At 47.0% G+C, this 26,372-nt stretch overlaps 5 protein-coding genes, 1 long non-coding RNA gene and 1 pseudogene across 7 annotated transcripts; 6 read left to right on the plus strand and 1 right to left on the minus strand.

Annotated features, from left to right (window-relative positions):
* Nucleotides 1-803: 803 nt before the first annotated feature.
* On the minus strand, nucleotides 804-3,651 carry LOC112879423 (signal peptidase complex subunit 3B-like). Of its 2 annotated transcripts, XM_025943668.1 has the most exons (6): nucleotides 3,363-3,630; nucleotides 3,109-3,156; nucleotides 2,941-3,003; nucleotides 2,465-2,518; nucleotides 1,717-1,803; nucleotides 804-1,171 (listed from the first exon to the last, which is right to left on the minus strand). In XM_025943668.1, exons 1-6 carry the CDS (start codon nucleotides 3,486-3,488, stop codon nucleotides 1,046-1,048), a joined length of 504 nt encoding a protein of 167 aa, XP_025799453.1. In that variant the 5' UTR covers nucleotides 3,489-3,630; the 3' UTR covers nucleotides 804-1,045. The 2 variants fall into 2 exon arrangements, with proteins under 2 accessions (XP_025799453.1, XP_025799452.1); XM_025943667.1 differs by lacking the exons at nucleotides 804-1,171; nucleotides 1,717-1,803 and adding an exon at nucleotides 1,846-2,348 and having other exon boundaries at nucleotides 2,406-2,518; nucleotides 3,363-3,651.
* Nucleotides 3,652-4,294: 643 nt separating this feature from the next.
* Nucleotides 4,295-9,315, plus strand: LOC112880283 (protein PHOX1-like). Its single transcript, XM_025944829.1, has 3 exons — nucleotides 4,295-6,776; nucleotides 7,277-7,495; nucleotides 8,909-9,315. The coding sequence occupies exons 1-2, from the start codon at nucleotides 4,844-4,846 to the stop codon at nucleotides 7,423-7,425; spliced, it is 2,082 nt and encodes a 693-aa protein (XP_025800614.1). The 5' UTR covers nucleotides 4,295-4,843; the 3' UTR covers nucleotides 7,426-7,495; nucleotides 8,909-9,315.
* On the plus strand, nucleotides 9,162-10,762 carry LOC112881191. The gene is made up of 5 exons (XM_025945878.1): nucleotides 9,162-9,194; nucleotides 9,353-9,509; nucleotides 9,822-9,976; nucleotides 10,159-10,334; nucleotides 10,535-10,762. The coding sequence occupies exons 1-5, from the start codon at nucleotides 9,162-9,164 to the stop codon at nucleotides 10,605-10,607; spliced, it is 594 nt and encodes a 197-aa protein (XP_025801663.1). The 3' UTR covers nucleotides 10,608-10,762.
* Nucleotides 10,763-12,870: 2,108 nt separating this feature from the next.
* On the plus strand, nucleotides 12,871-15,002 carry LOC112882438. The gene is made up of 3 exons (XR_003226666.1): nucleotides 12,871-13,464; nucleotides 14,368-14,414; nucleotides 14,512-15,002. It is a non-coding gene; the product is annotated as an uncharacterized LOC112882438 (long non-coding RNA).
* A 1,369-nt stretch (nucleotides 15,003-16,371) lies between these two features.
* Nucleotides 16,372-17,341, plus strand: LOC112881192 (annotated as a pseudogene).
* Nucleotides 17,342-18,855: 1,514 nt separating this feature from the next.
* On the plus strand, nucleotides 18,856-22,667 carry LOC112879286 (bifunctional purine biosynthesis protein PurH-like). The gene is made up of 12 exons (XM_025943498.1): nucleotides 18,856-19,057; nucleotides 19,132-19,222; nucleotides 19,561-19,642; nucleotides 19,830-19,926; nucleotides 20,006-20,108; nucleotides 20,231-20,361; nucleotides 20,537-20,714; nucleotides 20,791-20,948; nucleotides 21,274-21,483; nucleotides 21,566-21,913; nucleotides 22,019-22,145; nucleotides 22,237-22,667. The coding sequence occupies exons 1-12, from the start codon at nucleotides 18,947-18,949 to the stop codon at nucleotides 22,386-22,388; spliced, it is 1,788 nt and encodes a 595-aa protein (XP_025799283.1). The 5' UTR covers nucleotides 18,856-18,946; the 3' UTR covers nucleotides 22,389-22,667.
* A 1,472-nt stretch (nucleotides 22,668-24,139) lies between these two features.
* On the plus strand, nucleotides 24,140-24,915 carry LOC112883261. Its single transcript, XM_025948535.1, has 3 exons — nucleotides 24,140-24,235; nucleotides 24,459-24,575; nucleotides 24,689-24,915. The coding sequence occupies exons 2-3, from the start codon at nucleotides 24,479-24,481 to the stop codon at nucleotides 24,913-24,915; spliced, it is 324 nt and encodes a 107-aa protein (XP_025804320.1). The 5' UTR covers nucleotides 24,140-24,235; nucleotides 24,459-24,478.
* Nucleotides 24,916-26,372: the final 1,457 nt, after the last annotated feature.

Here is a 26,372-nt window from a genome sequence, read left to right on the forward strand (position 1 = left end):
TTGGGTAATGAGTCTGGCCGTGGCTAATTTCAAGATGTGTTCGCAACAGCGGTCTTCGCCGTGGCAAGAGACGAAGCTACCAAGGGGACGCGCCTCGCCAGTTGCCACTTGCCAGGGTGAAAATGGTGAGCGGAAGCTGGTAGGTGTAGAGATACTGTGGGGACGGTCAAGAGCGACTGAGAGAGGCAGTACACCACTGCATGCTCTCTTCGTACCGAGAAAATTGCATTCGGAGGCTCCAAATATCGTGTTTCGCAGTTTTACCATTTCTAATATCGACTTCGTAAAAATAGCACTCCAACAACGTGCTACTTGATTTTCATACCATTATGTGTATTTCCTCTATATATTTGCAGATGAATTGACCATATTACCCCTCTTTATCCCCACTCAGTCATGTTAGGAATAGTAAAACTGCAAGGTGCGATATCTGGAGTCCCAAATATACAATTTTCTCCAACATATTTGCAGCATACATGCAGCATCGATTTGCACGATCGGGTGTGAAAAAGATCCCGGGCTGATACAACCTGTGAGAATCCATCCCTAGATGTCTTAATATTCAGATCACCGGAACACCAGGACGTTCTGAACCTGCATACATGGCGCGGCGACGCGGCAGCGCCGGCCGTGGAGTAGAGGTAGAGCACTGCTCCCACGGAGTTGCCTCTTCCAGTCACCATCCGCGGCGTGACCGGAAGGAGAGAATGATCTTCACATTACTGACGGACCATGTCTTTTCCCTGTAACAACTTGACAATGCAACATCGGCATTCACCGAAATAGACTACAAACAAGAATCAGAGTTCAAATGGAACGCATAGCTTTCAACAAGTTCGGGATCAACTTTCGATAGACGAAGCAAAGTTGGAAAATACATATCTCGGCAAAAGTACAACTTTGTTTCGCCTGGTTTCAGCTAAAGTACAAGCTCATAAGATTACATGTTTCGGCTTAGATTAGAACAAAAGGCTCGGTGTCAGCTATGCCACTGCTGCTAAAACTTCTTGCAGGTCTCTGCTCTTGCTGTTCAGGATCTATCAGACTATCTGTACTGCTCCGGGAGCCGATAACCTGTCATAACAATCTTATCTGCAAACATCTTGCCAGTCTTTGGCATAATGTGCCAGTGCATTGTCAGGTTGAATTCCTTGCCCTTCAGATTGCTTCCCTGTAATGAAATAAAAAAGAGAGGGCATTAATCATACATTCAATGCAATCTCTGTAGGATCGTGTGCTGCAATACAAAATATGCGATGTACAGCATGGACACATTGAAGTAATGAACGGAACATTGAACGTAATACAGCTATCCAAAAACTAAGGAAATTGATATCAACCAAAAGATTGGATGTACATGTGCAGTACACCAGTAGGGTCAATCTGTACTAGCTATCCAAAGTTAATGTCAAGACCAAAAGATGATCAGATGGAAATGGGAGTTTGTTCAGGACCAACTAATGTGCTACTAAAATTTACTTAGATTCATAATTTCTACTGAAAAAAATATAGCCATGTAAATGCATGGTTCAGGAATCAGGGCAGATTATATGTGTAGTGTATTATATCAATTCTCAAATACCATATGAAGAAAAGGAAAAAAGATCTTTATCGTTTCAAATTTCAGAATAATCATACCAAAATGCATCACCCAGTCACAGTGATAAAATTTCATAATTACATTAAATCGGCATTCAATCTAAGAAATGTGCTTGCCTGGTCAATAAATCTGTACTTGTTTGTAGTATGGATCAGAAACTTGGCATGCTCTTTTGCAGGTATAATTCCATCCCAAAGGGAAACCTGTGGCATAAACCAAATAAAATCAGTTACAGTACTGTATATAAGAGGAAAAATCTGGAATATAATAGAATATCAGCAAGGCAATAAAATGATTCAATTGGGTAGGAATGAACATCATGCTGGTAGTCTCCATTAAGTCGTAAGATTATATAACAGAAACATAGAGTCTAGGCTCACTCCTCTCACCGAAAGTTTGGGGAAACAGCATTAATCATGCAAATGACCAAGCTTAGATCAAGTACATTATCGATCTGGAAGTAAAACGGTAATTTGGGCCAACTGCCATCAAGCTAGGAATTTTACCAATTACTGATGTTTCTTTCGACCATGTTTAGCTCAGCTGGCTTTAGAAGGACATGCACTGATTAACCTAACAGTCCTAATTTACCTCGTAAGTCGTAACATAAACTTCAAGTTCATCTAGATTTACATATACTGGCGAAAAGTTGACAAATAGACTAAGAAGAAAGTTATATATAACATCATTACTGCAATCCAGAAGCAAATGGCAACTGCATGAAATTGCACTACTGTCCCCAGCAGAAAACTCATCCCTTTGTGGGCACTTATTGCAGACTAAAAGTAACTAATATTAGTATGAACACCAGTAATGCCCCACAGGAATGGGTATCAACTCAGTATAACCATCGTCGGGACTTACTTGATTCAAAGCATTTTGTGGAGTTTCATACTCAGCCGCCACAAAGACAAACACCTACAATCATCCAACGAAAGTGAAGTTAAGCAACAGAAGCAGGAGAGCATTGTTAAGTTCTATTTGGACAGGATTAAGATCAAGTTTCTACTTCAACAACACATAAGTATACTATAATGGAATTTATGATGGCAAATTTCCATTATATTTTCCACAGTATCATTGCATGAGAACAGAAAACTAATATAAATTACAATTACCCCAAAATTCAGAGGTACAGATTCTCACTTGATCTTGGACACTAAAGAGACAAGTACTTCCTGTGCTTGAGGATTTGTATTCCCGTTACTTTTCAGTTTCCAGTAAATCCTAGACCTTGTACAAGCTGATACAATACTTTCTAATAGACTGAAATTTAAAAATTGCACGGAAACAGTGAACACTGAGGGGAAAGGAAATGAAGAACCCCAAATACACATTACCTGTTTTGTGTTCCACGTGAACAGAGACGAAAGGTCCGCCGAGATGTTCAGTGTCATGCTAACCTGAAAAACAACAAAGACACCAGTTGTAACAAATTCGTGGTATAAGCAATCTCTTGCTGGTTTCGGTCAATTTGCACAACACAAAAGGGTGCGGAGATCTGTTACCTCGTCGTTGCCGTTTGCCTCCTTCTGGAACCAGTTTATGTTCAAGATCTGCGCAGTTGAAACGAACGGCGGCGCGTCAGCACAACAAATTAATTCGCGCGAGGGCGGCCGGCGGACGAGCTAATCGGCTAGAGTCTGCAGGGCAGATCGAGCAGCACACGCTCGTAACCACAAATCAAGCCTCGGCACGGAGGCGGAGACCCCCCGCGCGCACAAGGCGGGTGGGACGAAATCGAGGGATGCTGCGTCTCTACCTTGACGGAGGCGGTGGGGGCGGGGGTGTTGAAGTTGTCGGAGAAGGAGGCGGCGAAGCACATCGCGGCCAGTATGGTGACCGCGAACGTCGCCACCGCGTTCGCGCGGTGCCCGAACGAGTGCATCCTGCCGCGCCTCCGCTTCCTCCCTCACCGCAGCGCCGCCGTCGAGATCGCCGGACCCCGCTGCTTCTCCTCCTCCTGTCGCGGCGGCGCCGGCGACTTCACTGCAGCTTCCAATCTCTCTCCTCTCTTCTTTTCGCAGTTTATGGGAGAGAGTCTCGTGACGAGGCGGGACCCACACGTCGGTGAGAGCGGCGAGCCTGACATGGCGCGCACCGATTGGTTGCGGCACGTCACGGAGAGGGGCGCAGTCACACAGGACAGCACACTACTCGCGTCACGGCGCAAGTGGGCCAATATGGGCCTAGCCCGGCCCATTCGTTACACGAGTCAGGCAGGCCGAAGCGCGCCGCGCGCCGCCGCCGCCGCCGCCGACGATGCCGAGCTTTCATCCAACTTTGGCGGCCCGGCCCGGTGGAAAGGAGGAGAGTGAACGCGAAGCAACCGAGGCGGGAAACCCTAACCTAATCCGTCCGGGGCGGCGGCGGCTTAGCGCGCGATTAGCTTTCACCGAATCACAGGTGATGGCGCGGGAAGACCCCGTTTGGGTTTGGGCGATGTCGCAATCGGCTTCCGGCGCCAACCACCGCCCTCCATCGTTGCTTCCCCACCACCACACGCACCGCAACGCCCAGCGCATCGGCCGGCTGGCGGCGCCCGCGTCCTCGCTGTCACCACACGCGCCCGCCGACGCCGACCAGGTCCCGTACACCCGCAGCCGTTCGCCCTGCAGCTCCCGCAAGCCAACCACACACGCTAACCGAAAAAGATTAGCGGCAGTGCCGCACTGCCCGACCGTTCCTTTTTTCTCTTTTCTTTAGCATTAGCACCTGCTCCACGCGACCACGCCGCTGAAAAGAAAAGGATCAGCCAGGAGTAGGCCGGAAGCTTAAGCCCAGCGACGGGGTGTTGCCGTCTCGCCGTTCTTTGCTTAAGCGCGCTCGCAACCTCGCAGTTTGTTCGTTTATTCCGTTCCACGCATCCGAACAATTCGCCCATTCCCACCGCGACAGAGAGGGAGATTCCGACCGCGTCTTCGTTGGCTTCCGGTCTGTCCTTTGCCAGCTTTGACTTGGGTAGTTGGGTTTCCTCCTCTTTCCCCTCTTCGTCCACCCTTGTTGGGGATTTGGTTGGCTCTTCTTGGGTTTTGAGACCGGCGGCGGCCTCGAATTCTCGCTTTGAGTTGCTCCGTCTGGGAGGGTTTGCCGGGAGAGAGGCGGGATTTCTGTCGAATTCCACCTTGGTTCCGTCGAATTCGGGAGCTTTCTTGAGGATTCGAGGCGGCGTGCGGTGATTTCAAGAGGGGGGGAAAGGAGCCTCCTTTTTGTTGTAGATTCGTTGCCGGAGGAGAAAGCGAGATGGGCAAGCCGTCTCTGAAGAAGAAGAGAGCCTCCGGCGGCGGCGGCGGCAAGTCCGGCGAGCACGGGGGCAAGCCGGCGTCGCTCGAGCGGTCCGGCTCCAAGGTCCTCGACGGCGACGAGACCATCTTCACGGACATGGCGCAGGAGCACAAGGAGGAGGGCAACAAGCTCTTCCAGCGCCGGGACTACGACCGCGCGCTGCTCAACTACGACAAGGCCATCAAGCTGCTGCCCCGGGCGCACCCCGACGTCGCCTACCTCCACAGCAACATCGCCGCCTGCTACATGCAGATGAGCCCGCCCGACTACTACCGCGCCATCAACGAGTGCAACGTCGCGCTCGAGGCCTCCCCCAAGTACACCAAGGCGCTTCTCAAGCGGGCGCGCTGCTTCGAGGCGCTGGGCAGGCTCGACCTCGCCTGCAGGGACGTCAACAAGGTGCTCGCCCTGGAGCCCAACAACCTCACCGCGCTGGATGTGGCCGACAGGATCAAGAAGGCCATGGAGGAGAAGGGGATTGTGTTGGACGACAAGGAGGTCATGCCCACGCCGGAGGAGGTGGTGGCCGCCGCACCCAAGCAGAAACCGCGCAAGAAGAGGGGAGGACGGAAGGCCGCTGCCAAGGCCGCAGCGGCGGCTGTGGAGGAGGTCGAGGAGCAGAAGATAGCGGAAGCTGTCAAGGAGGAGGAGGTGGAGGAGCCACCGAGGCAGGTGAAACTTGTATTTGGGGAGGACATAAGGTGGGCTCAGGTGCCGGTCAGCTGCAGCATGGCACAGCTGCGCGAGGCTGTCCGGAGCAAGTTTCCAGGGCTGAAGGCTGTTCTTGTCAAGTACAAGGACAAGGAGGGTGATCTTGTGACAATCACCAACCAGGATGAACTGAAATGGGCTGAGCAGTTGGCTGAGCCTGGGAGCTCACTTCGGTTGTATGTCACTGAGGCCAACCCGGAGCATGAACCTTATATTGATGATTCCAATAGTGGGGCATTGGAGAGAAATGTGAACAGCGCTTCAGAAAATGGAAGTATCAGAAGCAATAGGCAGGATGAGGATAGGAGCACGGTGACTTGCATTGATGATTGGATTGTGCAATTCGCTCGGCTTTTCAAGAACCATGTTGGGGTTAGCTCTGATGAGTATCTGGACCTCCATGAGGTTAGTATGAAGCTCTACACAGAGGCAATCGAGGACACTATTACTACTGAGGAAGCCCAGGAGGTGTTTCAACTTGCCGAGCGAAACTTTCAAGAGATGGCAGCGCTTGCATTTTTCCACTTGGGTAATGTTCAAATGTCCCGGGCGAGGAAAAGGTTGTTATTATCAGGAGATGCCCCAAGAGAATTGGTGCTTGGGCAAGTGAAGGAGGCATATGAATGGGCAAGGGAAGAGTACAATAAGGCTGGAAAGACATATGAAGAAGCTGTGAAGGCCAAGCCGGACTTTTTCGAGGGTTTCCTTGCACTTGCGCATCAGCAGTTTGAGCAAGCGAAACTGTCGTGGTACTATGCAGTTGGTAGTAACGTGGATATGGAAACATGTTCAACTGAAATCTTGGAGCTCTTCAATAAAGCTGAGGATAACATTGAGAAGGGTATAGAAATGTGGGAGGAAATGGAAGAACAGCGTCTGAAGAATCGATCTAAACCTAGCCAGGAGAATGTTGTGCTAGAGAAGATGGGCTTGGAGGAGTACATCAAGGACGTATCCACTGATGACGCGGCTGAACAGGCTTCCAGTTTGAGGTCTCAGATAAACATTTTATGGGGTATGCTCCTCTATGAGCGTTCAGTTGTGGAATTTAAATTAGGTCTTCCAACGTGGGAAGATTGTCTGATGGCAGCTATTGAAAAGTTTAAATTAGGGGGAGCTTCAGCTACAGATATTGCTGTGCTGGTGAAAAACCACTGCGCCAATGAAACTGCCCAAGATGGTAACAGAAATTTACCTGTTTTTGGACTATTTTTTTGCCTCACTGTTGATTTTGCTGGATAATACAAGAATTATACAGGCATTATGCAAAGTGTTCGTTAAATTGTGCTGATTGCCATTTGCTCTGTGAAGCCTTTATATTAGTCACACTGAGTTTGTTAAATTGATTATAGGACCTTGACTTTTGGGAGTTCACCTGTTATCAATGTTTAAAATATTATTGTGTAGCAGATCCATTATGCCTAGATCACTTTGAACTTATTTTCTGTGCCTTTAGATTGTTTCTTGAAAACATTGTTTAAAACATTATTATCTAGCAAATCATTAACGTTAGTGGTTGAGACCAAAATTTGCATTTGTGAGACTAGAACTGTGAGGCTATCATCAGCAAATGCTGAATGCTTCTAAATCCTACTCTTATTATTCAAAGTCATCCTTGAACGTGCAAAAACAGTTGAGACTTGGGAGCTTGTTTCTGAGATTGTCCAATTTGCTCTGTAGGTTTGGTCTTCAAGATTGAGGAAATTGTGCAAGCCTGGAATGAAATGTATGACATTAAACGGTGGCTGCGTGGTGTTCCATCCTTCCGCCTTGAGCCATTATTTAGGAGGAGAGTTCCACAATTGCATACTGCGCTGGAACATATATAGTGCTCATGGAGTTGCTCTACAGCATATTGAATTTCATGGCTTTTTTATCAGTGCCAATTTTCTCTTTTTGGTGAGTATAATAACTGTATGTTTATCTTTTAATAGATTAGATCTATTTCATATGCACTTGATATTCATTGTTCTTTTCCTTTACCTGCATCCTTGCACTTACTGTCTTTAATTGTTTTGGACTACGGATCTTTTTCGTGCCATGGGGTTTCGAGAGGGCAGTTTATGTACTTTGCTTTCAAGATAGTTGTAGTAGTGGTCTGAGTGTGGTGGCACAAGGTTGTTGTGTTCTCCAACAAGAGATTTTCTTAACATATTAAAGCACTAGGGTTCTTGAGTTCCCAGACAAGCCTCAGTTGTGTTTCCAGTTTCGATACATGAACTTCATTGCTTTCTGACTGTGCATTCACTGAACAAAAATTCATTGGTGTCCTGGGGTTCTGGCATCCTCTTTAGCCAAAATAATGTTTACCCAACATGCTGCAATGTTTCGAAAAAGTTATCAGAAAAATCATGTGTGCAGTATACACAAAGTTAAATTAAACCTGCAAAATTCGATATCAAATTCATCTTTGGTTAGATTGAAAAGGCACAAGTTTTGCTGTCAGCACATGGTGATCAGTTCCAGATTGACTTCTTGTCTATTTGTTTCTTGACATCTTAGGACGAATTCGAAACTGAATTATGGAAGCTATAGTTAATTTTGCGCTGCATACAAAATTTTTGATGAATTTTTGACACGGTTCGACATGATAAATTCGCTGGTGGGGATGCTCAAACCCCGGGATACAAAAATTCATTGGTGTCCATGGGTTCCTTTAGCCAGAATATGTTTAGGCCAACATGCTGCAATACAATATCGCCAATCCATAAAGTGTTCAGATGGACAGGGTTGCTGCTGTGTAGAATAATTTTGTGGGGCAAAATACCAGTAGTATAGTTTTTCACGATCTGTTTGAGGGACTTTAACCAGGGCTAGTAATTTTTCCACTGGTGTAAGCTCTGTCGATAAATTCTTTTTAAGGTGGCCTTAAAAGTAAATTCAAGCACCATTTATTTGAAGCAGCACAGATTGCCAAATTCAAGCATTGTTTATTTGAAGCAGCACAGATTGCCTTGAAAGGTTGTGGGTTTGTGGAGCTTTACGCCAGTTTGCTGTTCCTTTTTCTAGAATTTTGTACGGCTTTAGTAACAGACTACAAGTCATTGTTTGTGCCATGAACCCATGATCTTTGCAATTCAAGACAGATGATATATCAGTCCTTTGGAGATGCTTTAAATTTCTATCTTCATCAATCATGACGATATTTTTAATATTGCTTTGAGTTACTTCTCTGCATCCAAAGTAGTCAGGTTATCATGACTGCAATTTCTGTTCATAAAGTTACTGTATTTAATCAATAGAACCAAACTTGTGCAACTTTTATCCTCCTATGCGTTGCCCTTACTGAATTTTGTTAATGTCGCGCTGCAGGTCAATTGCTGCATGGAAAACATGACATGGATTTGTTCTGTTTTTTATCTTATACTTGAAAGAGTCCGCTTCCCGGTTGTGAAGCTATTCATACAAAGCCTATTCTTTTCACAAGGCTGGTAGCCCTCTACGATCTGCATACACTAGTTCTTGTTTTGGTCGGACTTGATTTGTAAGGTGCAGGAAGCTGTGCTTTGTTATCGGACTAGGTTCTGCGTATGTTTGTGACATGGTTGTAGTCCGTTGTTGGAGGATGGGGTTGGTGCCACCCTCCCTTCGCTTCCTGGTATTTTATCTGGTCCTGCAATGTGCAAACTCGGTTAGGATTGTACTCCAGTTACAATTAGATTTTATTGTCAAGTTTGAAAGAATGGAAAAGTAAAAAAGCATTGCAAGTGTTTTGTTGAGCTGCTTTTGCTTTCAACTTTCGGATTGTTCCATCAGGAATCTCATTCTCATGAGAGCAGAGCATTCGAGAGGATACCATATGTATATGCAGCCACTGTGGTCTGGACGGGGTTTAATTCGGTGGGTGTAGTTACTTGGGTTGTTGCTGACCTTACTGCAGCACCAAGTTTGGGTTCACATGCCATGCCAGCAGGTAGGACGGTGTTGCATAAATACAAGTAGTATTTGCTAGAGGAAGCGGAGGCGGCCAATGACACATATATGGGAGACCGACTGGGAGATAACAGTGGCACACATCCGCGCAGCGCAGTTGAGATGCACCATGCATCCCGTGGTCACCGAGCTTGGGATTGACGGTTGGGGGTTAGGAGGCATCAGCAAATGGCACAGTTGCCCTGGAAGTTTTGGGGTCGATGGCGTCGATGAGATCGTGGGTGTGCCCATCCACCGCGACCCGCATATCCACAGTCGTAGCGATGGTTCGGCCAATCCTGACTTTCTCGAGCCTCCTCGAGGCCGAGGATACCAGGTGAGGAGGCCAAGGATACCAGGCAAGGCCGGAGTATCAATGAGCTTGCATTCCAAGCAGACGAGCAGACCTCGCTCGTGAATGCAGCCAAAATCAAGAACATCACCTGTGCTGGATTGCATGGATTTGAGGCAATATACAAAATAGCGGGCTGAGCAATTTAGCATTTGGTCTTCTAAAACAGCTAATAGCTAGCTAAATGGAGCTGTAGCGGCTAAATTGCACATGAAAGCAAATAGCGGCACCCTTCTCAATCAGTTATAGCGGGAGATAGCGGAGGCTATAGCCCGGTTATTTTGAACTATCATTTGAGGTGGTAAATCCAGAGCTCCTCGACTGCAAGAACCGTACCAAAATGAGTCTGGAGGAGGCCTACGAGCAGATGTTTGAAGCCTGTATGGCGCAGTGCAACGAAGAGCTTCTCACTGTGGAGGCTCACATCGCCAGCTTGAAGCGAAGCCTCGCTATCCCTAAGGACCAGATACCACACATATGTGCCGCCCCTGACGCTCGGTAAATGGTTTGCCGAGTGCCCGAAAAAAGACGCTCGGCAAAGACCTATTTGCCGATACAGTCGCTGGCCTGTGCTCTTTGCCGAGTGTTACGCTCGGCAAACCTTTTGCCGAGAGTTATTGTATCTTTGCCGAGTGTCCTGGACACTCGGCAAAGGGCCTGATTCCGGTAGTGAGCATGGGCCCTGCAGTGAATGAAATTGTACTCCTTCAGGTCTTGTTTGAGCCGAATTTAAGCACTAAGCACTGATGCACACTGGGGGTGGTTGTTTGGATGTGCTAAAATAGGGGTGCTGAAGTTTAGCTCTAGATGTGCTAATGGGGCTAAACGTGAGCTAATGAGAGCTAATCAAGGGTTAATGGATTCTAATAACTAATTAGCCATCATATGTGTAACTAGATCAACAATTAGCTCATATTTAATCCTACTATTTGGTATATAAATAAGTGGGCTAAAGTTTAGTCCTTGGATCCAAACACCTTCTAGATCTTTGCTCAGACGATTTTTGGATTGATCGTAGTTAGATCCGTTAATCACTGCGCTGCACGACGGAGAGCATGGTGGAGCTCGGGCCGGTGGCCCGAACAATTCACTTGTCCACTTAGCTCCCGAACAAAAGTTTGTCTCGATTACTTTACTAACAAATAATGACATGCCCTATTTTTCAAAAAATAATTTTTCAAACACATGACAGATGTTCTTTATCATCTCCTAAATTTTGAGCTAAAATTGAGCTAAAATTTTATTTAGAAAGTCAAACGGATAATGTGAATTTTCAGGGCAGTGAAATGAATTTTTTCCTTATTTGACAGCACGAGGGAACAACAAGACCACCGGCTATATATATAGGAGAGGTAACACTGATTATACACATCCGCACCGCTCAGACAGAGTCATCACATTGTCACCAAACCAAGCAGCATACTTTTAGGCTGGGACTATGGAACTTCAGAGTTGGAGCTTTTTTTTTAAGCGAACGGCAAGCCGGCAAGGGATTTGCAATAATTTTTATTAGAAGAAGAATTTTAAAAGAAATACAAACAACTCCAAACCCCCACACGACCGAAGCCTTTCCAGGTTTGACATGACTACGAGAACAAGAAGAACAACACAAACAACAAGAAAGAAAGAAACTCCAGCAGCAACTGTGCTATAAAAAAAACAAAATAGGGGATGGTCCTGAGCTCCTTTCCAGATCGATGGCCGCCTATATTAGAGTTGGAGCTTATTAGGTTTGGCTTGCTGGGAAAGAAAGAAACTCCAGCAGTAACTATGCTATAAACAAAAAAACAAGACCTTTCCAGATCGATGGCCACATATATTAGAGTTGGAGCTTACTAGGTTTGGCCGGTTGGGTGTTAGGACTTAGGACTAGGAGATACCAGCGAATTGCAGCGGTGACGGAAGTATTCTGCACCTTTCGTGAATGTCATCCGCATATGTCCGTGCTGACTCTTGAGGGGTCCGAGCTCCCATTCAGCAAACAGCTGAGGGACCTGGATCTCCACGCGTGTCTGTTGCTCGTAGAACCGTCGACGAGGAGCTCCACCCCACAGGTTTGTTGTGCGCCTGATGGAGCACGCTGGTTGAGAGGGGGCCAACGGCGAAGGTAGACGCCTGTTTCTCGTCTCTCTTCGACTGCAGATATGTGGTTCAAAATGTGCGATTGTTCGATCAGGAATTGCTCGAGAACGGAGCAGCTCTACTCGTGAAGTCAAAACTGTTCCAGAGAACACACACAGCTATAGCAGTTGCCTGTCCCATAGCTTAGTCTAGACAAAGTTCAACGAACTTTTCAGATAAAGCTTAGCTTGATGGGCGGCGTGTGTCTTCAATTCGGTTGTTGACCTGTACTATAGTTGTATTGAGTGACATTGAAGGCGAATAGAATTGGTTTTAATAATGTGGTTGCTTGATTTTATGATTGACATCTGAATCGACGTAAATGTTGCTCGCATTGCTTCATTGATGTCGGATGTACATTGTGGCATCACACGAGAGGAGAGGAGGACAGTATATATATATGCAGAATTTCGATGTGTTATCGCATGCACAATAGGAGGCCATGCATATCTGGAGTGGTAGCTGCACTGACACGTCATCCTAAACTCATGCTATTTTTCACGTAGGTGATGCGCATACATGAGTAGAGATGGGGTCGAAGAAACATGTAGTAACACATTTAAATTGAAGAAGCAAGCCCTTGGAAATTCTTTAAGCTTTGGGCAGGTGAGATTGGGAGGCACCTGGAAATTTATCTGGGAGACCCATGGCGATGCTTCATCCTACTTCCTACCCGATTGATTTTTGCTCAGCTTTCAAATAAGTGGATCCTGTTATACATGTTTGGATATAAATATTGAAACTTAGAATTTTGAATTGGCACTAGATACACTCAATATCAGCTGTTTGGATGGTTTTGGAATTGATATTGAAAAGTGACTCCAATACTAAGCGGTATTCACCGTCCTGCCTTACCCCTTCCCACGGTACCGATCCTTTCCCGTCGGTATTGGACTGCAAGCGTCGTCCCTCTCAATTTCTCTGCGTCTCTTGCGGCCGCGCCTCCTCTGCTCCTCCCTCCCCTCCGGTGCCGCCGAGCTGGCCCGTGCCTCCTCCGCTCCTCCCTTCCTTCCAGTGGCGTTAAGCCGGCCCGCGCCTCCTACGCTCCTTCCTCCCCTGCGCCCCTCCGCCATGAGCTCCGTTGCTCCTCCACCCCTGCGCCGCGAGCTCCGCTGCCCCGAGGTCTGCCTCCGATGCGAGTTCCATCACCCCTCCGCCCCTACGCCGCGAGCTCCGCCGCCCCTACGCTTCACCACTCCTCCGCCCCTGCGCCTTTCGCCGCCCTGAGCTCCGCCGTCGTGAGGCCCATCTGCTTGGGGGCTCGACCTTCGCATGAGGAGGGAATCGTACGGCGGCGGCGGCAGCCTGGAGGCCCAGACCAGCGCGGCGACGGTGGCAGCCTGGAGGCCTGGACAGCGGGACCTTCTCCGGCGAGGCGAGGACAGTGGTGGTGAGCTCCTCCCTGTTCAGCGCGGGGGGTTTTCTCCGGAGAGATGATGATGCGACCTTCTCTGACATGGCCGGGGGTGGAGAGAATGAGAAGGTCAATTTCCAATTTCTTGACATGCATATCCAAATATGAATTGGCATTTGCTACTTCATTAGATTTCAGCCACCAATTCCATCTACATCCAAACAACAGATTTGATATTGTAACCCATTTCCAATATTTGGTTCGGTACCCAATTCAATTCCAACCGCTCAATATCAAAATCCAAACGGAGCCTTAAAATGTTCATTTTACTCCTCTCAACAATTCACTTTATCCACTTAACCCCCTAAATAAAATTTAAGCTCAAGCTACTACCCCAAACTATTTCAATTGATCCAATCTACCCCCTAATAAGATTTCTCTTTTTTATTTATCCACTTACAAGTGGAATTTGAACTTTAAATTTTTCAAGGTAACTTATAATATGATGCCCTATGCTAGAAAATACATTATGATTTTTTTCATAAATATTTTCATGCAGAATTGTATTTTTGTGATAAATTTCATGTTAAATATTTTGAAATTATGAAAATAACCGTAAAAAATTCTTAATGTATTTTTTAACGTATGACATCATGTTCTCTATCCACTCATAAAATTTAAACTTAAAATTCAATTCATACATGGAGAAACAAAAAAAAATATCATTAAAGGGTAAATTAGAGGGTAAATTGGACTAATTGAAATTGTTGGGGAGTAAATTGAGCCTAAATTTTGCTCAGGGGTTAAACGAACAAAGTGAATTGTTGAAGGTAGTAAAATGAACTTTTTCTTTTACTAAATAGTTCTGACTAGGTTATCGCCTTCAGTGGATGTGTGGCTTGTTGGGTTCCAAACATAACAGTGCTGTAAACGATCTAAACCTGTCTTTGCTCATAGTTAAGATGGGGGCCTTTGGCTCCTAAAACTCTAAAAATAAGTGGATCCTGAATCATCTTGAATTGCTAAGGTCAGGGATCAAGCGACGTTGCGGTGCTTTGCCGGTACTAAGTATCTGAGAGGTATGGGCTCTTTCTTTATTTTCCTTTTTCTGCTTATAACTTTGTAATAAAGTTTTGACTCTCTTCTCTATCAATACATACATGCCGAACGGTAAAGTTGTACGCCTGTTTCAAAAGAAAAGAATTGGATCTGTTCCAAGGAGCAGCAGAGGTATCGGGATTATCGAGCGGCAACGGAAGAGCAGCACAGGCATCGCGCGCCTATGGGTAGAGTGGTTACGGATCATTATCCTAATAGTCTTTTTACGATCCAATTTGATCCTTATATATTTTTAGCTCAAAATTATATAAGATTAGAGCCTTACAAGCTCAGCCTTTAAATTATCTAGACTAAATTTTAAGACGATTTGCCACCCCCACCTACGGTCCTCGCCACCAAACTGATTCATTCGCTCCTACGAGCAAACCCATTCGATTCCATGATCTGTATTGTTATTTTCCCCTATGCAGCTGTGCTAAACCGTTTCTCTTTCTCTCTTTTTTGAGATTATAAACCTTTGATGCCTGGTGAGATGAATGCGACTGGAATCCTTTTGAGTCAGGAAGCGATTGCGGCTTACTGTTAGATTAATTAAAATTTTGCAAGAAATGATGCTCCATTTTTGGTTCACCCGTGTATGTGACCCTGATTGAAGCCAACATTCAAATGAAGCAGTTTCGGACTGTCTTTTCAATGTTAATTTATTCAGAGCATATGAGGACCAGATCATGGATTGCTCCTAAAAATAAATGGGATCCCAAAATAAATGCTAGCTGATGGAGCCTTTTTGTAGCAAACAGGGGAGGCAGGAATTGGTACGTTGGCCCCAGATCAGTATGGTGTTGTATGCTTTCCAGCATGGCGTGTTCCATTCAATTGTTAGATCAGGTCCTGCAGGAAAATGAAATTCAAGCATGTAGTGGGTGAAGCAATGCAAGGACAGTATGGCCTGCTATTGCTGCTCACTTGCTTAGTGCCTAGCTCGGTGGTCTGCGTTGCAAGCATATTTCCATGCATGACAAGACCATATATTAGGAGCGGGCAGTGCTTCAAAGAGCAGCAGCCTTACTAGTACATGCGTGACCTCCACAAATGCTACTCGTTGGAACGGTCAGGTGGGATTAGGAGGCATTGGGAAATCTCGCTGCACTGGCTATGTGCGAGCACCCATCTCCCATCTTGAAACATGTACTTTCCTTGAAGATTGAGGTGATCGAATTGTGCAACGTCGCACTTAGAAGATGAAATACAGGAAGAGGTAAACCAAGGGACCCGATCGATGCTCCAAAAACGGGATTACTCACAACATGAATGAACAACCTAATTTCGACGTGCCTGCCAAGATCCAGATGTCGGCTTCTTGCTTTTTTGTCACAAGAAATTGATGCACTGGAGGTTCTTATATTAGTTCAATCTCAAGCTGTATCGTTCGCTCCCCTAGCTACTAGAGATTTTCTTCAGTAGATGCAGTATCTGAGCGACTCCTAGAGTTTCTACAGCTACAGAAGCTGCTTGGTCACCACGTCTGATTGGTCAGAGATTGAAACGACGAGACCCCCTGATCGGTCAACACGTTCAGGGGCTCGGACGACGGATCATTGTCGCCGGATCAATTCACTGGGTGTAGTTACGAGTTTGGGTTCACATGCCGTAGCAGGGACGACGTAGGTATCCATTGCATAAACATTTGTTAGCAATATCATGAAGAGGGTGGATGTTATGTATACACATGCGTCAGATCTTCAGTTCTCTATTGCAACTGCAAATGTGCAACGTCAAATTGCTTTCTTCAGTTCACTGGCAAAAGGGGCCAAACCAGGAACAAGAACACGCACTGATTGGTTTGATGGGAGTCTGAGGTGAGGCAAAGATGGATCAGGAAGAAGATGCCCTCTCCGGGCGGATTCTACCCGGCGGAGTTCAGCAAGCCCACCTTCTTAATTGGCAAGCTCCAGCAATGGGTACAGTGTCGGCACCATGGGGGTGAAGACGGGCCATCTAAGTGGAGCAGAGAAGGGTGGGTATGGTGATGGTCAGAACACCACCGAACCATCAGTGATCTTTATCTTCGGACTCTCGTCCATGGTGGCGCCGGCCAAGGGGTGACTGCGGTGGCTCTGCCGGGGGTGGCGCGACGGCGGAGGCAGCGGCACGCTCGGCGCCGACACTGCCAGCGGCGGCGGACGCAGCTGAGTGCCTGCACTTGACAAAAAGCTGCGTGGATCCATGTCGACCGTGTTGGCGGCGTTCGCCGTTCGTAACGCGACCTCATCGGCCGCCCTGTCGGCGCCGGCGGCCAGCAAACCCCCTCCCGGTGGTGATTTACGTAAAACACCCAAACACCCTGGTTTGGATCACGATTATTTAGAAAGTTTTATATAAAATATAAAACATCCATACACCCTTGTTACCTACAAGTTTTACAAATAGACTCTCATCTCTCGATGGTCCGCCGATGACGTCGATGCTGCCCTCGTCCTCCCCAGTGGCGCCACGTGAGGGCGCCGTCGCTCCCTTCCCTAGGCGGAGGCCGCGTCCTCTTCGGCGCTCCGGCACTACCGCTCCCTGCCCAAGAAAGGCAAGCCGCAGGGGCGCGAGTCCACGGTCCTTGCCGCATTCCTCCTCTCCACCCCGCAGGACACGCAGAGACCCACCGTCCTATCCATGGGTACCGGCACCAAGTGCCTCGGCGCCTCACGGCTAAGCGGCCACGGGGACCTTGTCCACGACGCGCACGCCGAGGTCATCGCTCGCCGCACGCTGCTCCGCCTCCTTTACTCGGAGATCGGCCGCGGGGCCTCGCCAGAATGGCTAGTTGCTTCCGGGGATGGCGGGAGATGGAAGCTGAGGGGATGGGCACTGCCTTCATCTTCACATCACCCAGCTCCCATCTACTATCTCTGTCCCAAAAAATAAAAAACAAGTTATTCTAGAAATTTTAGGATAAATTAATGAGAAGGTAAAATGATCATATTTTGCATGCACATGCACTGATTATTTTTTGGGATAAATTTTGAATTGTAGAATGACTTATTTTTAAAACGGAGAGAGTATGTGTTAATCTTATTTGTTTGAATTCCGATTGGTTGCTTTAGAGCCTGCTTTGCGGAATGCGAAGCTAGACAGTTAGTAATAGCAAAAATTACATTGTTCGAACTAGTTGATCAAAATGTTACTTTAGCTGGTGTTATATGGTTTTGCTGAGCAGCATTTGTTCAAAATCTAGCAGATCTTTTAGTCTCCTCTGGTGTAGCCATGTTTAGTTACATAGCATAGTCAGAGCTGATCTGGTTTCTTGATTCGGTGAATTGGTGTAGGTGGGGTCATGCCAGTTTAATCCACACTTCTGATGAAGCCTGGTTTAATGGGCGTACGTATCTTGGGTTGTTGCAGTGGGTGAAACAGGGTGAACCCAATATATATGGCGTGTCACCGCTGTTCGGTGCCTTTGCAGTGTATTGCCGCATATTTGTATGATGAGAAGGCCATATATAATATATATGTATGTATGTATGTATGTAGAGAGAGAGGAGTAGACGGTGCTTGATACTGCGCATTGAGATGGTCAAGTTGATCTTCGGTGGGACTTGGAGGTGTTGGGAAATGTAGCTCCACCATTTATCATCCACCGCTGTGACGTCGAAATTTCGCTGGTTATACTGGAAATGGGAAACCTGTGGGTCTGCGCCAACATGCCCTGCTGCCAATATGGCCATTGCTTTGCAGAGCGGAAGAGCTCTCAACTCCCCCTTACCTCGACGATGGTACGCGGTGCTTGGTTGACAAATGGAGAGAAGAGGGACGAGTTTTCCGGCACACGTAGTAGAAAGCAAGTTGTATTGTATGTACAGGAAGCTACAAATTCGTGTAAAGCTCTAGGTATGTAAATTACAAAATGGGTTGTATATGTCCACGCTGATCATTATGTAGTGGATCCGCTGCATCTTGCCGGATTACACTTACGGATTGTTACCCTCCTGCAGCGCTCCTTCCAGAGATTCCAAGCCGTGGAGATGATGATTTGTTTATTTGCATGTGTTGTTCCCTCCTGCAGCAAGTAGGACACCCCACCAGTCCCTCACAAGATGAACCGCGCGCTGTCAAATTAGGCACAGGGGAACTGGTTCCATCTTGCGATTTGTGTCCCACACCCCGCCTGGGCACAGGAGATCTCTGCGCAGCGGACGCACACAGACACAGCTCCGGTCTTGGGCCTTGGCTCGCTGCTGCCACTCCTCCACGCCTCCGCGGCCCAAACGCGGCGTCGCACAAGTAGTGCGACGCGGCGGCACGAGCACGAGCGTAGCACATTCGGACTAGTACACGAAAGGAAGTGAGACAAAAATTTGATTTACCGAAATTTTGGTAATTTTCTAAAAATTTGATATCTTCGGTAAGATTTAAACACCGTTGGGTTTCGAGATCAACTTGCTCAAACGCTTTTAAAGGCAGCCGCTCTTTTCCTGTACGGGCTGTACCCTCCCCTCCTGCTTTTCCACTCGTTTTCCCTCGGTGCGCCGCCGCCCGCCGCCCAGCAGACAGCGCCGCAGCCATGCCGCTCCACCTGCTCTCGTCTCCCGCCGCTGCCACCAAGCTCGTCGCGGGCTTGCGCGCGGCCCCTCTCCGCCGCTGCCACAGCTTCGCCCCGGCTCCCCACCACCCGGTACACCCCCGCCTTCCTTCCTTTGGGATTCCTTAATTTACTCTGTAGTAAACTTGCTGCTTGATTTCCTGCAGGACCGCGTGTCCCTGGCGACTTCCTTGTCAGCAGCCGCAGCAGCGCGGTCTGCCGGGCCGGCCGTGGCAGCGGCGCAGACCAAGCAGAGCGGTAAGCGTCCTTCTCTTTCGCTCTTCACTTCATTCGCATGTTGTTTCCTCCTCCTCCTTTTTGTTGTGGAGTTGTAGGAGTAAAAGATTGCCTTTTTGTATACTACTATGTGGATGAAGAAAGTTTCATCCCATTCCGATGATTTACGTGTACTCGCTCATGTAACATTAAGCTAGATTCGATGCTTCTCCAAATAATTGGATTCAGTAGTTCTTATGAATGTCTATGCTCTAGCAATCTTCTATAAAATTGTGCGCTTGTTCTTTAGTACCACCTTTTCCCAAACCCACAGCCTCAGATTACTTCCGGTTTACTAACAGATGGTGAAATCCTTTCAGTGTCAGGAAAGAAACAAGTGTTGATATCATTGTCTGACAAAACAGACTTGACTTACCTTGGCAACGGTCTTCAGGGTCTGGGGTAAGCGGCGTTCTGCCTTTGTCACTTGTTTACTGAATTTGCCAGCAAGGGTTTTGGTAGAACATGGGACATATCTTGCATTAATTTGTACTTGCAGATGATGTATATTAAAAAAAGAGAATACAAGCTCAACTAGAAAAGTATAGCACAGCCATGAAGCATCTTATTGACATTTTTTCTTTTGTAGGTACTCTATTGTGTCCACTGGTGGAACAGCATCCAGCCTGGAAGCAGCAGGAGTCAATGTAACAAAAGTTGAAGAAATCACACATTTTCCTGAAATGGTACGAAGTCCTAACTAATGTTGTAAGTGGTGGGAGTGTAATTCTTTGTTCACATTCACATACTGTCTGGTTCTTTCAGCTTGATGGAAGAGTGAAAACATTGCACCCAAGTATACATGGTGGCATTCTTGCCCGGAGAGACCAGGAACATCATTTGAAGGCACTAAAGGATCATGGCATTGGTCAGTTTCTATAACTCCACCTATAACGATGCTTACAGCTTTTAATTTTGGTCCCCATCTTTGTAGTAACTTTGTTGGCACCGAACCATATATGAACTTGAATTTTCTTTGTTGGGGCACAGGGACGTTTGATGTGGTTGTGGTGAATTTGTATCCTTTCTATGACAAAGTCACCTCTGGTACCATTTCTTTTGAGGATGGCATTGAAAATATCGATATTGGTGGGCCTACAATGATCAGAGCTGCAGCCAAGGTAACTAACTATTGTTTGTTTTTTGGCACTATTTACTGAGCAACTCCTACCACAGGATTGCAACTTATATATACATTTGCGACATAAATTACAGTGCTGATATTAGCATGTTAAATGGTTGGCATACTTTGATTCCGGAAAGTTCTGTTAAATTTGTTGCTCTGTGTTTTGACAGAACCATAAGGATGTCCTTATTGTAGTGGATCATAATGATTACCCAGCTTTACTGGAGTACCTTAAAGGAAATCAAGAGGACCAGCAGTTCCGCAGGATGTTGGCATGGAAAGCCTTCCAGCATGTTGCCTCTTATGATGCTGCTGTCTCAGAATGGTTGTGGAAGCAATCCAACAAAGGTATTCATCAGTAACAGACTGGATAACTGTATTGCTTATATGGAGATTTGACTGCATGCATGTTATGTTTTGGTAGGGGAGATGTTTCCCCCAAGTTTTACTGTGCCACTGGAGCTGAAGTCTACACTTCGGTATGGCGAAAATCCTCACCAGAATGCTGCATTCTATGCTGACAAAAGCCTTTCTCTAGTTGGTGCTGGTGGAATCGCAACTGCTATTCAACACCATGGAAAGGTGAGATTTTGTTATGCCTAATTGACTACCTTGAGTTATTCAAGCAAGAAATTTAGACCAGCCAATGCTGGTACAGAACTTAATTTGCCTAACTTGCTAGCCATACTTCCTAGTTCTAACTTAGTCCAGTTACATACCATTTAACTGGCATGCACTCTGTATAACAGGATAGAACTTAGTCCAGTTACATACCGTCTAACTTAGTCTATTTACATACCATCTAACAGCCATACTTCCTATTTCTATCCTGTTATACCGTATAGCCTGTATTTTACCTACGTAAGTACATATCTTGAAGAGCTTTAAACGAAATATTCCTTTACAGGAAATGTCTTACAACAACTACTTGGACGCGGATGCTGCATGGAACTGCGTATCTGAGTTTGATAGTCCTACTTGTGTTGTAGTGAAGCACACAAATCCATGTGGTGTTGCTTCACGACAGGACATTCTTGAAGCTTACAGGTTAGCTGTAAAGGGAGATCCTGTCAGTGCATTTGGTGGGATAGTTGCATTCAACACGATAATTGATGAGGTATTCAATAGGCTGCATCTTCCTAACTCACCAGTTACTTCCATCATTAGCTGCTTGTAATTATATCGTACTATATGTTCAGGATCTTGCGAAGGAAATTCGTGAGTTCAGGAGTCCTACAGATGGCCAGACGCGGATGTTCTATGAGATAGTGGTTGCGCCTGGCTATACAGAGAAAGGTCTTGAGATTCTCCAAGGCAAGTCTAAGACACTGAGGATACTCGAGGCGAAGAGAAGTGGAAAAGGGATGCTTTCACTGAGGCAGGTCAATGGTGGGTGGTTGGCCCAAGAGTCTGATGATCTAACCCCTGAAGATATCACCTTTACCACAGGATCTGAGAGGGCTCCACAGGAGAATGAGCTTGCCGATGCCAAATTTGCCTGGCTTTGCGCGAAGCATGTCAAGAGCAATGCCATTGTGATAGCCAAGGTTTGTGACTTCCTTTATGCAGTCATAGTAAATTCACAAGTTAATATGCAGTACTTGTTTAATTACTGAAGCCACTTAATGATGCACCTGATGCTGTGTCTGTAGAACAACTGCATGCTGGGAATGGGCAGTGGCCAGCCAAACAGACGAGAGAGCCTTAGAATCGCCTTCAGGAAGGCAGGAGAAGAGGCCAAGGGAGCTGCATTGGCAAGTGACGCCTTCTTCCCCTTCGGTGAGAAACAGCACGATCTTGTCCTCTCCATCCTGTGAAACTGTTTAGTTCTCGTTGTCTTGGTAAGTGACTTGGCCATCAATTTCCGCAGCCTGGAACGACGCTGTTGAGGAGGCGTGCCAGAACGGCATCGGGATCATCGCTCAGCCGGGAGGCAGTATCAGGGACGAGGACGCCGTCGCGTGCTGCAACAAGTACGGGGTGTCTCTCGTCTTCACCGGCGTTAGGCACTTCAAGCATTAGCGCGGTTGCATGTCTGACCCCTTAGCCTAGGGAAGAAATGAATAAGAGTGCCAGTGTGGCATGTCGGACCGCTCGGCCTGGAGGTTGGGTATAGCCTTTTCGTCACGGTACTACGAATTTTGCATTCAGGCTGTAACGGTGTTTCTGATGAGAAGGGCTTTTGTTCATTGAGCTGAATAAGCTGATTGTCCCAACCTACACCCTTGTAAGTTGCAATAGCAGCATCTAATTACTGAATAGTATTTGTGTGGAAATTTCTAAATCTCTTTGCTTTGGATATAGGGCTGAAATTTTTGAGTTCCTTGTAACCAAAACCATGACATTCCTGAGCTGAAAATATTTCGCGAAACATGCACAACACATTACTTTGTCCTGATGGGATGGCTTTGTTCTGTCGCAACAAGAAAATATTGACAGTACCGGCGCCGGGTATACAGAAGCTGACGAGTGGCCGTGCCTGAATGCCTGGTTGAAGAAGCCGGTTTCCGCTGCCGCCGCCGCCGCCGCCTCGGCCGCCATCACTGCTGACGCGTGCGGCGCGGAGCAATCACGGAGAGCGACCGAGCGAGAGGCTAATCGCGTTCCGTTGACCCACGTGTCAGCGCGGAAGCTCTTTGACCTCTGCTCTTCGGCTGGGTGGGTAAAATTGCAACTCGGCCCATGGGGCTCCTATATGCCCTGTGGATAAGCCATTCATCTTTAAAGCCCACCAAAATCCAAAAATAGTTCAACATTTTGACATAATAGATTCAACATTTTTTCGAAACTATTTCAACATTTTACATAATAGATTTAATATTTATCAAACCTACATCAACACTTTTTGAAAAAAATCGCCGGGCGCCCCCTTCCTCTCCGACGCCGGCGGCGGGCGGCACCGGAGCTCCGGCGGGCCCGCGCAGGGAGCGCGTCGGCCGGCGGCGGCGGAGCTCCGACCGGCCAGCCGGCGGCGGCGCTCCCGCGTGGGGAGGTAAGGAACTTCGTGTCGCGGTTGCTCCAGTCTGCTGCGGTCTTTCGAGCTGAACTTCGTTGCCTTCCCGCGCGCGAAACGAATGGGCACTGTGTCGTGGGTCAGTTTTGGGGTGGGGGGCAGAGAGAGACGTGAAGAATGCTCTTTGATTGTATGTCCATTTTTGCTTGATGTCAGGCGCGGTGGAGCGGCGGCCGGCGGCGGCGCAGGCCGGCGGCGGTGCCCCAGAGGCGCGGGTGCGACGCGCGGCGCAGGGGCCGCACACGGCGGCAACGGCGGCGGCGGCGCATGGGGGAGGAAAAGGAGGTGGCGGGGTAGCAGGATTTGGGTTGAGGGAAGGGACGGAAGAGAATTCAGCGGATGAGATTGGTTGCACGAATTTCAAACACCGGAACGTGGGGAAAAAAATCTTCCGAAACATGAAACATGTATAGGAATCCCGCGGCCCTTGTCAAGCCAATCCGACGGCCCAGATTGCAACAGACGGGCCGTTTCTCCTACTTTGGCCCATCCAAAGTCGGCCTTTTGAGCTTGTAGTCCAGTCTCCTTCCGATCCAATCGACGGCTCCTCTCGGGTCTCGTCTCCTCGCTTCCTCCGTCTCCCGTCCCGGAGTCGAATCCCCTCCGGCCACCGAGCACACTTAAGGCCTGTTTGGTATCCTGCCTAAGGCGCCACAACTTGCCTAATCTTAGTCGTCCAAATTGAAGAACTAACATTAGGCAGAAAAGTTAGGCAAACTGTGACACCTTAGGCAGGATACCAAACAGGCCTTTACTCCTTTGCAAGGAAAAGCGCCGCCAGGAAGGTATTCCTCCAGTGTTGGAGCCGTCGCCGTGCTGCCCTCTGCTGGGCCGGCGTCGAGTGGAGATCTAATCGGTAATTGAACTGACCTGTCTTTTGTTGGTAGCAAACCCCTAGCTTGTTTCGCGGAGTGATCTAATACAAATCTTTCTTGTTGAGATGTACAATCCAGTCCATCCATACAGTTTACTGCGGATTTGCTTGCAATATGTGTGTGCGCGTGCGCTAAAATCAGTTTCGTTTCCTTCTTTTTTTGTGGGGTTCCAGCTGAACTGCGGTATCTGTATGTTGATTTCAGCATTCACATCAGGACAGGCAATGTCAGGGGTGTTCACAAAGTTCGCTGTTACGTCCATGGTGATGTGGATGGCCCCAGTTGTGATCATGTATGGGTTCTACTACCAGGTGTTTCCAGGTTAGCCTTCTGTTCCTATTCTCTTTGCTGCATGGTGTACTCCCATCTCTTGTGTTTAAATGAAGGACTGCATAAATTTGTGTTTGGTAATGATGTTTCCTCTCCTTGCTCAGGTGTGAGCCAGATGTCACCCTCGGCTCGGACACTCGCTAGCGGGTTCCTTGCCGTTATATCAGTTAATCTCGTGATCGGCCTTTTCATATTCATGGCGATGAAGGAGACTCCACACCAGGAGCCACAGCCAGATCCCACCTTTCTGGCGAACGCCAAAGCCAGAATCAACCAGCCAGCATTTTATCAAGTGAGTGATGATTCCAAGGGGAAGGGGAAGGTTGAGTAAGCTGCAGTCCATGTTGGCACAGGTCTTGTGTATGTTAGCGCACCTTTTTCAAGAGGGATAGTACTGCTATGCGCCTATGCCATCACACAATGCCTGTCTATCTTTGACCCATCTGTATAGTAAGCACCCATCGAGAGAACGTTTTGTTCCCGGAGCTACTCCTACCTACAAGCCCAATTGTTAAATTTTCGTTACTATCTTTGCAAATTTCTGTTATCCTTTTATAAGTTGCCATCCGTTGTATCTTGGAGAATCGCTAGCTTCATGATCGAGGCAAATAGACCAAATTAACTAAAGCATTGTTGCGTGGGTGGTGGTGGTTTAAGTTGCAGTACTACTTTCGCTTGGCTTGAATGAATCCCAATTCTTGTTCCATTAGAAATCTCACGACAATAGAGCAGCTTTAATTTATTGAAGAAAAAAATGTTTCAACGACGATATGTTCAATAGCTACAGCATTTGGACCATTTGTTTCATGGACACTTAAGATGAAGTTTGGTTTTTTGCCGGCCGTTTCTTGTGCTTATGTATGAGTGACATAAACGTTGGTCCCATCATATGGCAGCATAAACTGACGTGCCATGTATATGTAGTTTTGCTTGTGTTACCTATCGCATAGTTCCATGGCATGGATAAGTAGACCATATATGCGAGAGACAACAACCACTACTACGCATCATAAGCTACACCAAATATATGTGCTTTTATGAAGGGGTCATCTGTAGAGACTAGGCATTGAAGCAAGCCCAACATGAGCTTTGATGGAACTAGGAGGTGTCATGAAATTTGGGTGCTCATGGTGACACCGACGGTGACGCCACTCAAAACATCACTGGTTTATCGGTGCCATCCAAATATGGGTGTCTCTATGCCGCTTTGGAGAGTGCTATCCAAGGGTGTTTGTTAACAAATTAGTGTCGTGTGAGTCTACGAAAGCTGGTGTTCCACGTGGTCTTGAGTCTGGAGTGGGCTCCGGATCCGTATGTTGCTTTTCCATATCTGTGTGCATGTCTACTTCTTTACATGTGAGTAGAAGTCTGAAGAGAAGACATGATTATGAACTTATAATTGATGACTCAATTGAACCATTTTTGATTGGAACTTCGCACTTGTTCCGTGAGAGATGGTGTGAAACAGAGCAATCCACTTTGAGAGAGTTGACGTACTGGTTTTAGAGGAAAATTAATCTTATTGCCCATGAACAAAGCGTGGCATGTGTTCAGTGTTCTCTACTAGAGATTTTCTTCATTAGGGGCTTGTTTGCTAGCTTGGATGCCAAATGACGAGATCAAAGTCAATGTAGACACCGGTGTGTTTTCTTTAAAATGGGCATTATTTTTTTTTTCTAAACACATTACATACACGCACGCGCATTCATCCCTAAATGTTGATAGTGTGGTGAATAATGCATATACCTATACTGAGTCAAATTCTTGAATTCGACTCCGCAAGTAATC

This window comes from Panicum hallii, chromosome 2 (assembly GCF_002211085.1).
Source record: "Panicum hallii strain FIL2 chromosome 2, PHallii_v3.1, whole genome shotgun sequence".
Taxonomy (NCBI): Eukaryota; Viridiplantae; Streptophyta; class Magnoliopsida; order Poales; family Poaceae; genus Panicum; species Panicum hallii.

Bases quoted from the DNA above. Each gene is read 5' to 3' on its own strand.
- LOC112883261 (XM_025948535.1), top strand. From the start codon at position 24,479: ATGTCAGGGGTGTTCACAAAGTTCGCTGTTACGTCCATGGTGATGTGG. The intron at 24,576-24,688 runs GTTAGCCTTCTG...CTCCTTGCTCAG, and splicing joins CTACTACCAGGTGTTTCCAG to GTGTGAGCCAGATGTCACCC.
- LOC112880283 (XM_025944829.1), top strand. From the start codon at position 4,844: ATGGGCAAGCCGTCTCTGAAGAAGAAGAGAGCCTCCGGCGGCGGCGGC. The intron at 6,777-7,276 runs GTAACAGAAATT...TTTGCTCTGTAG, and splicing joins CAATGAAACTGCCCAAGATG to GTTTGGTCTTCAAGATTGAG.
- LOC112881191 (XM_025945878.1), top strand. From the start codon at position 9,162: ATGGGGTTGGTGCCACCCTCCCTTCGCTTCCTG. The intron at 9,510-9,821 runs GTAGGACGGTGT...GACTTTCTCGAG, and splicing joins TTCACATGCCATGCCAGCAG to CCTCCTCGAGGCCGAGGATA. The intron at 9,977-10,158 runs GCAATATACAAA...CTATCATTTGAG, and splicing joins CTGGATTGCATGGATTTGAG to GTGGTAAATCCAGAGCTCCT.
- LOC112879423 (XM_025943667.1), bottom strand. From the start codon at position 3,488: ATGCACTCGTTCGGGCACCGCGCGAACGCGGTGGCGACGTTCGCGGTC. The intron at 2,519-2,940 runs GTAATGTGTATT...GGATGATTGTAG, and splicing joins TCACGTGGAACACAAAACAG to GTGTTTGTCTTTGTGGCGGC. The intron at 2,349-2,405 runs TTCATACTAATA...AAGGGATGAGTT, and splicing joins CCTGTGGGGCATTACTGGTG to TTCTGCTGGGGACAGTAGTG.
- LOC112879286 (XM_025943498.1), top strand. From the start codon at position 18,947: ATGCCGCTCCACCTGCTCTCGTCTCCCGCCGCTGCCACCAAGCTCGTC. The intron at 19,927-20,005 runs GTACGAAGTCCT...TGGTTCTTTCAG, and splicing joins TCACACATTTTCCTGAAATG to CTTGATGGAAGAGTGAAAAC. The intron at 20,949-21,273 runs GTGAGATTTTGT...ATTCCTTTACAG, and splicing joins CTATTCAACACCATGGAAAG to GAAATGTCTTACAACAACTA.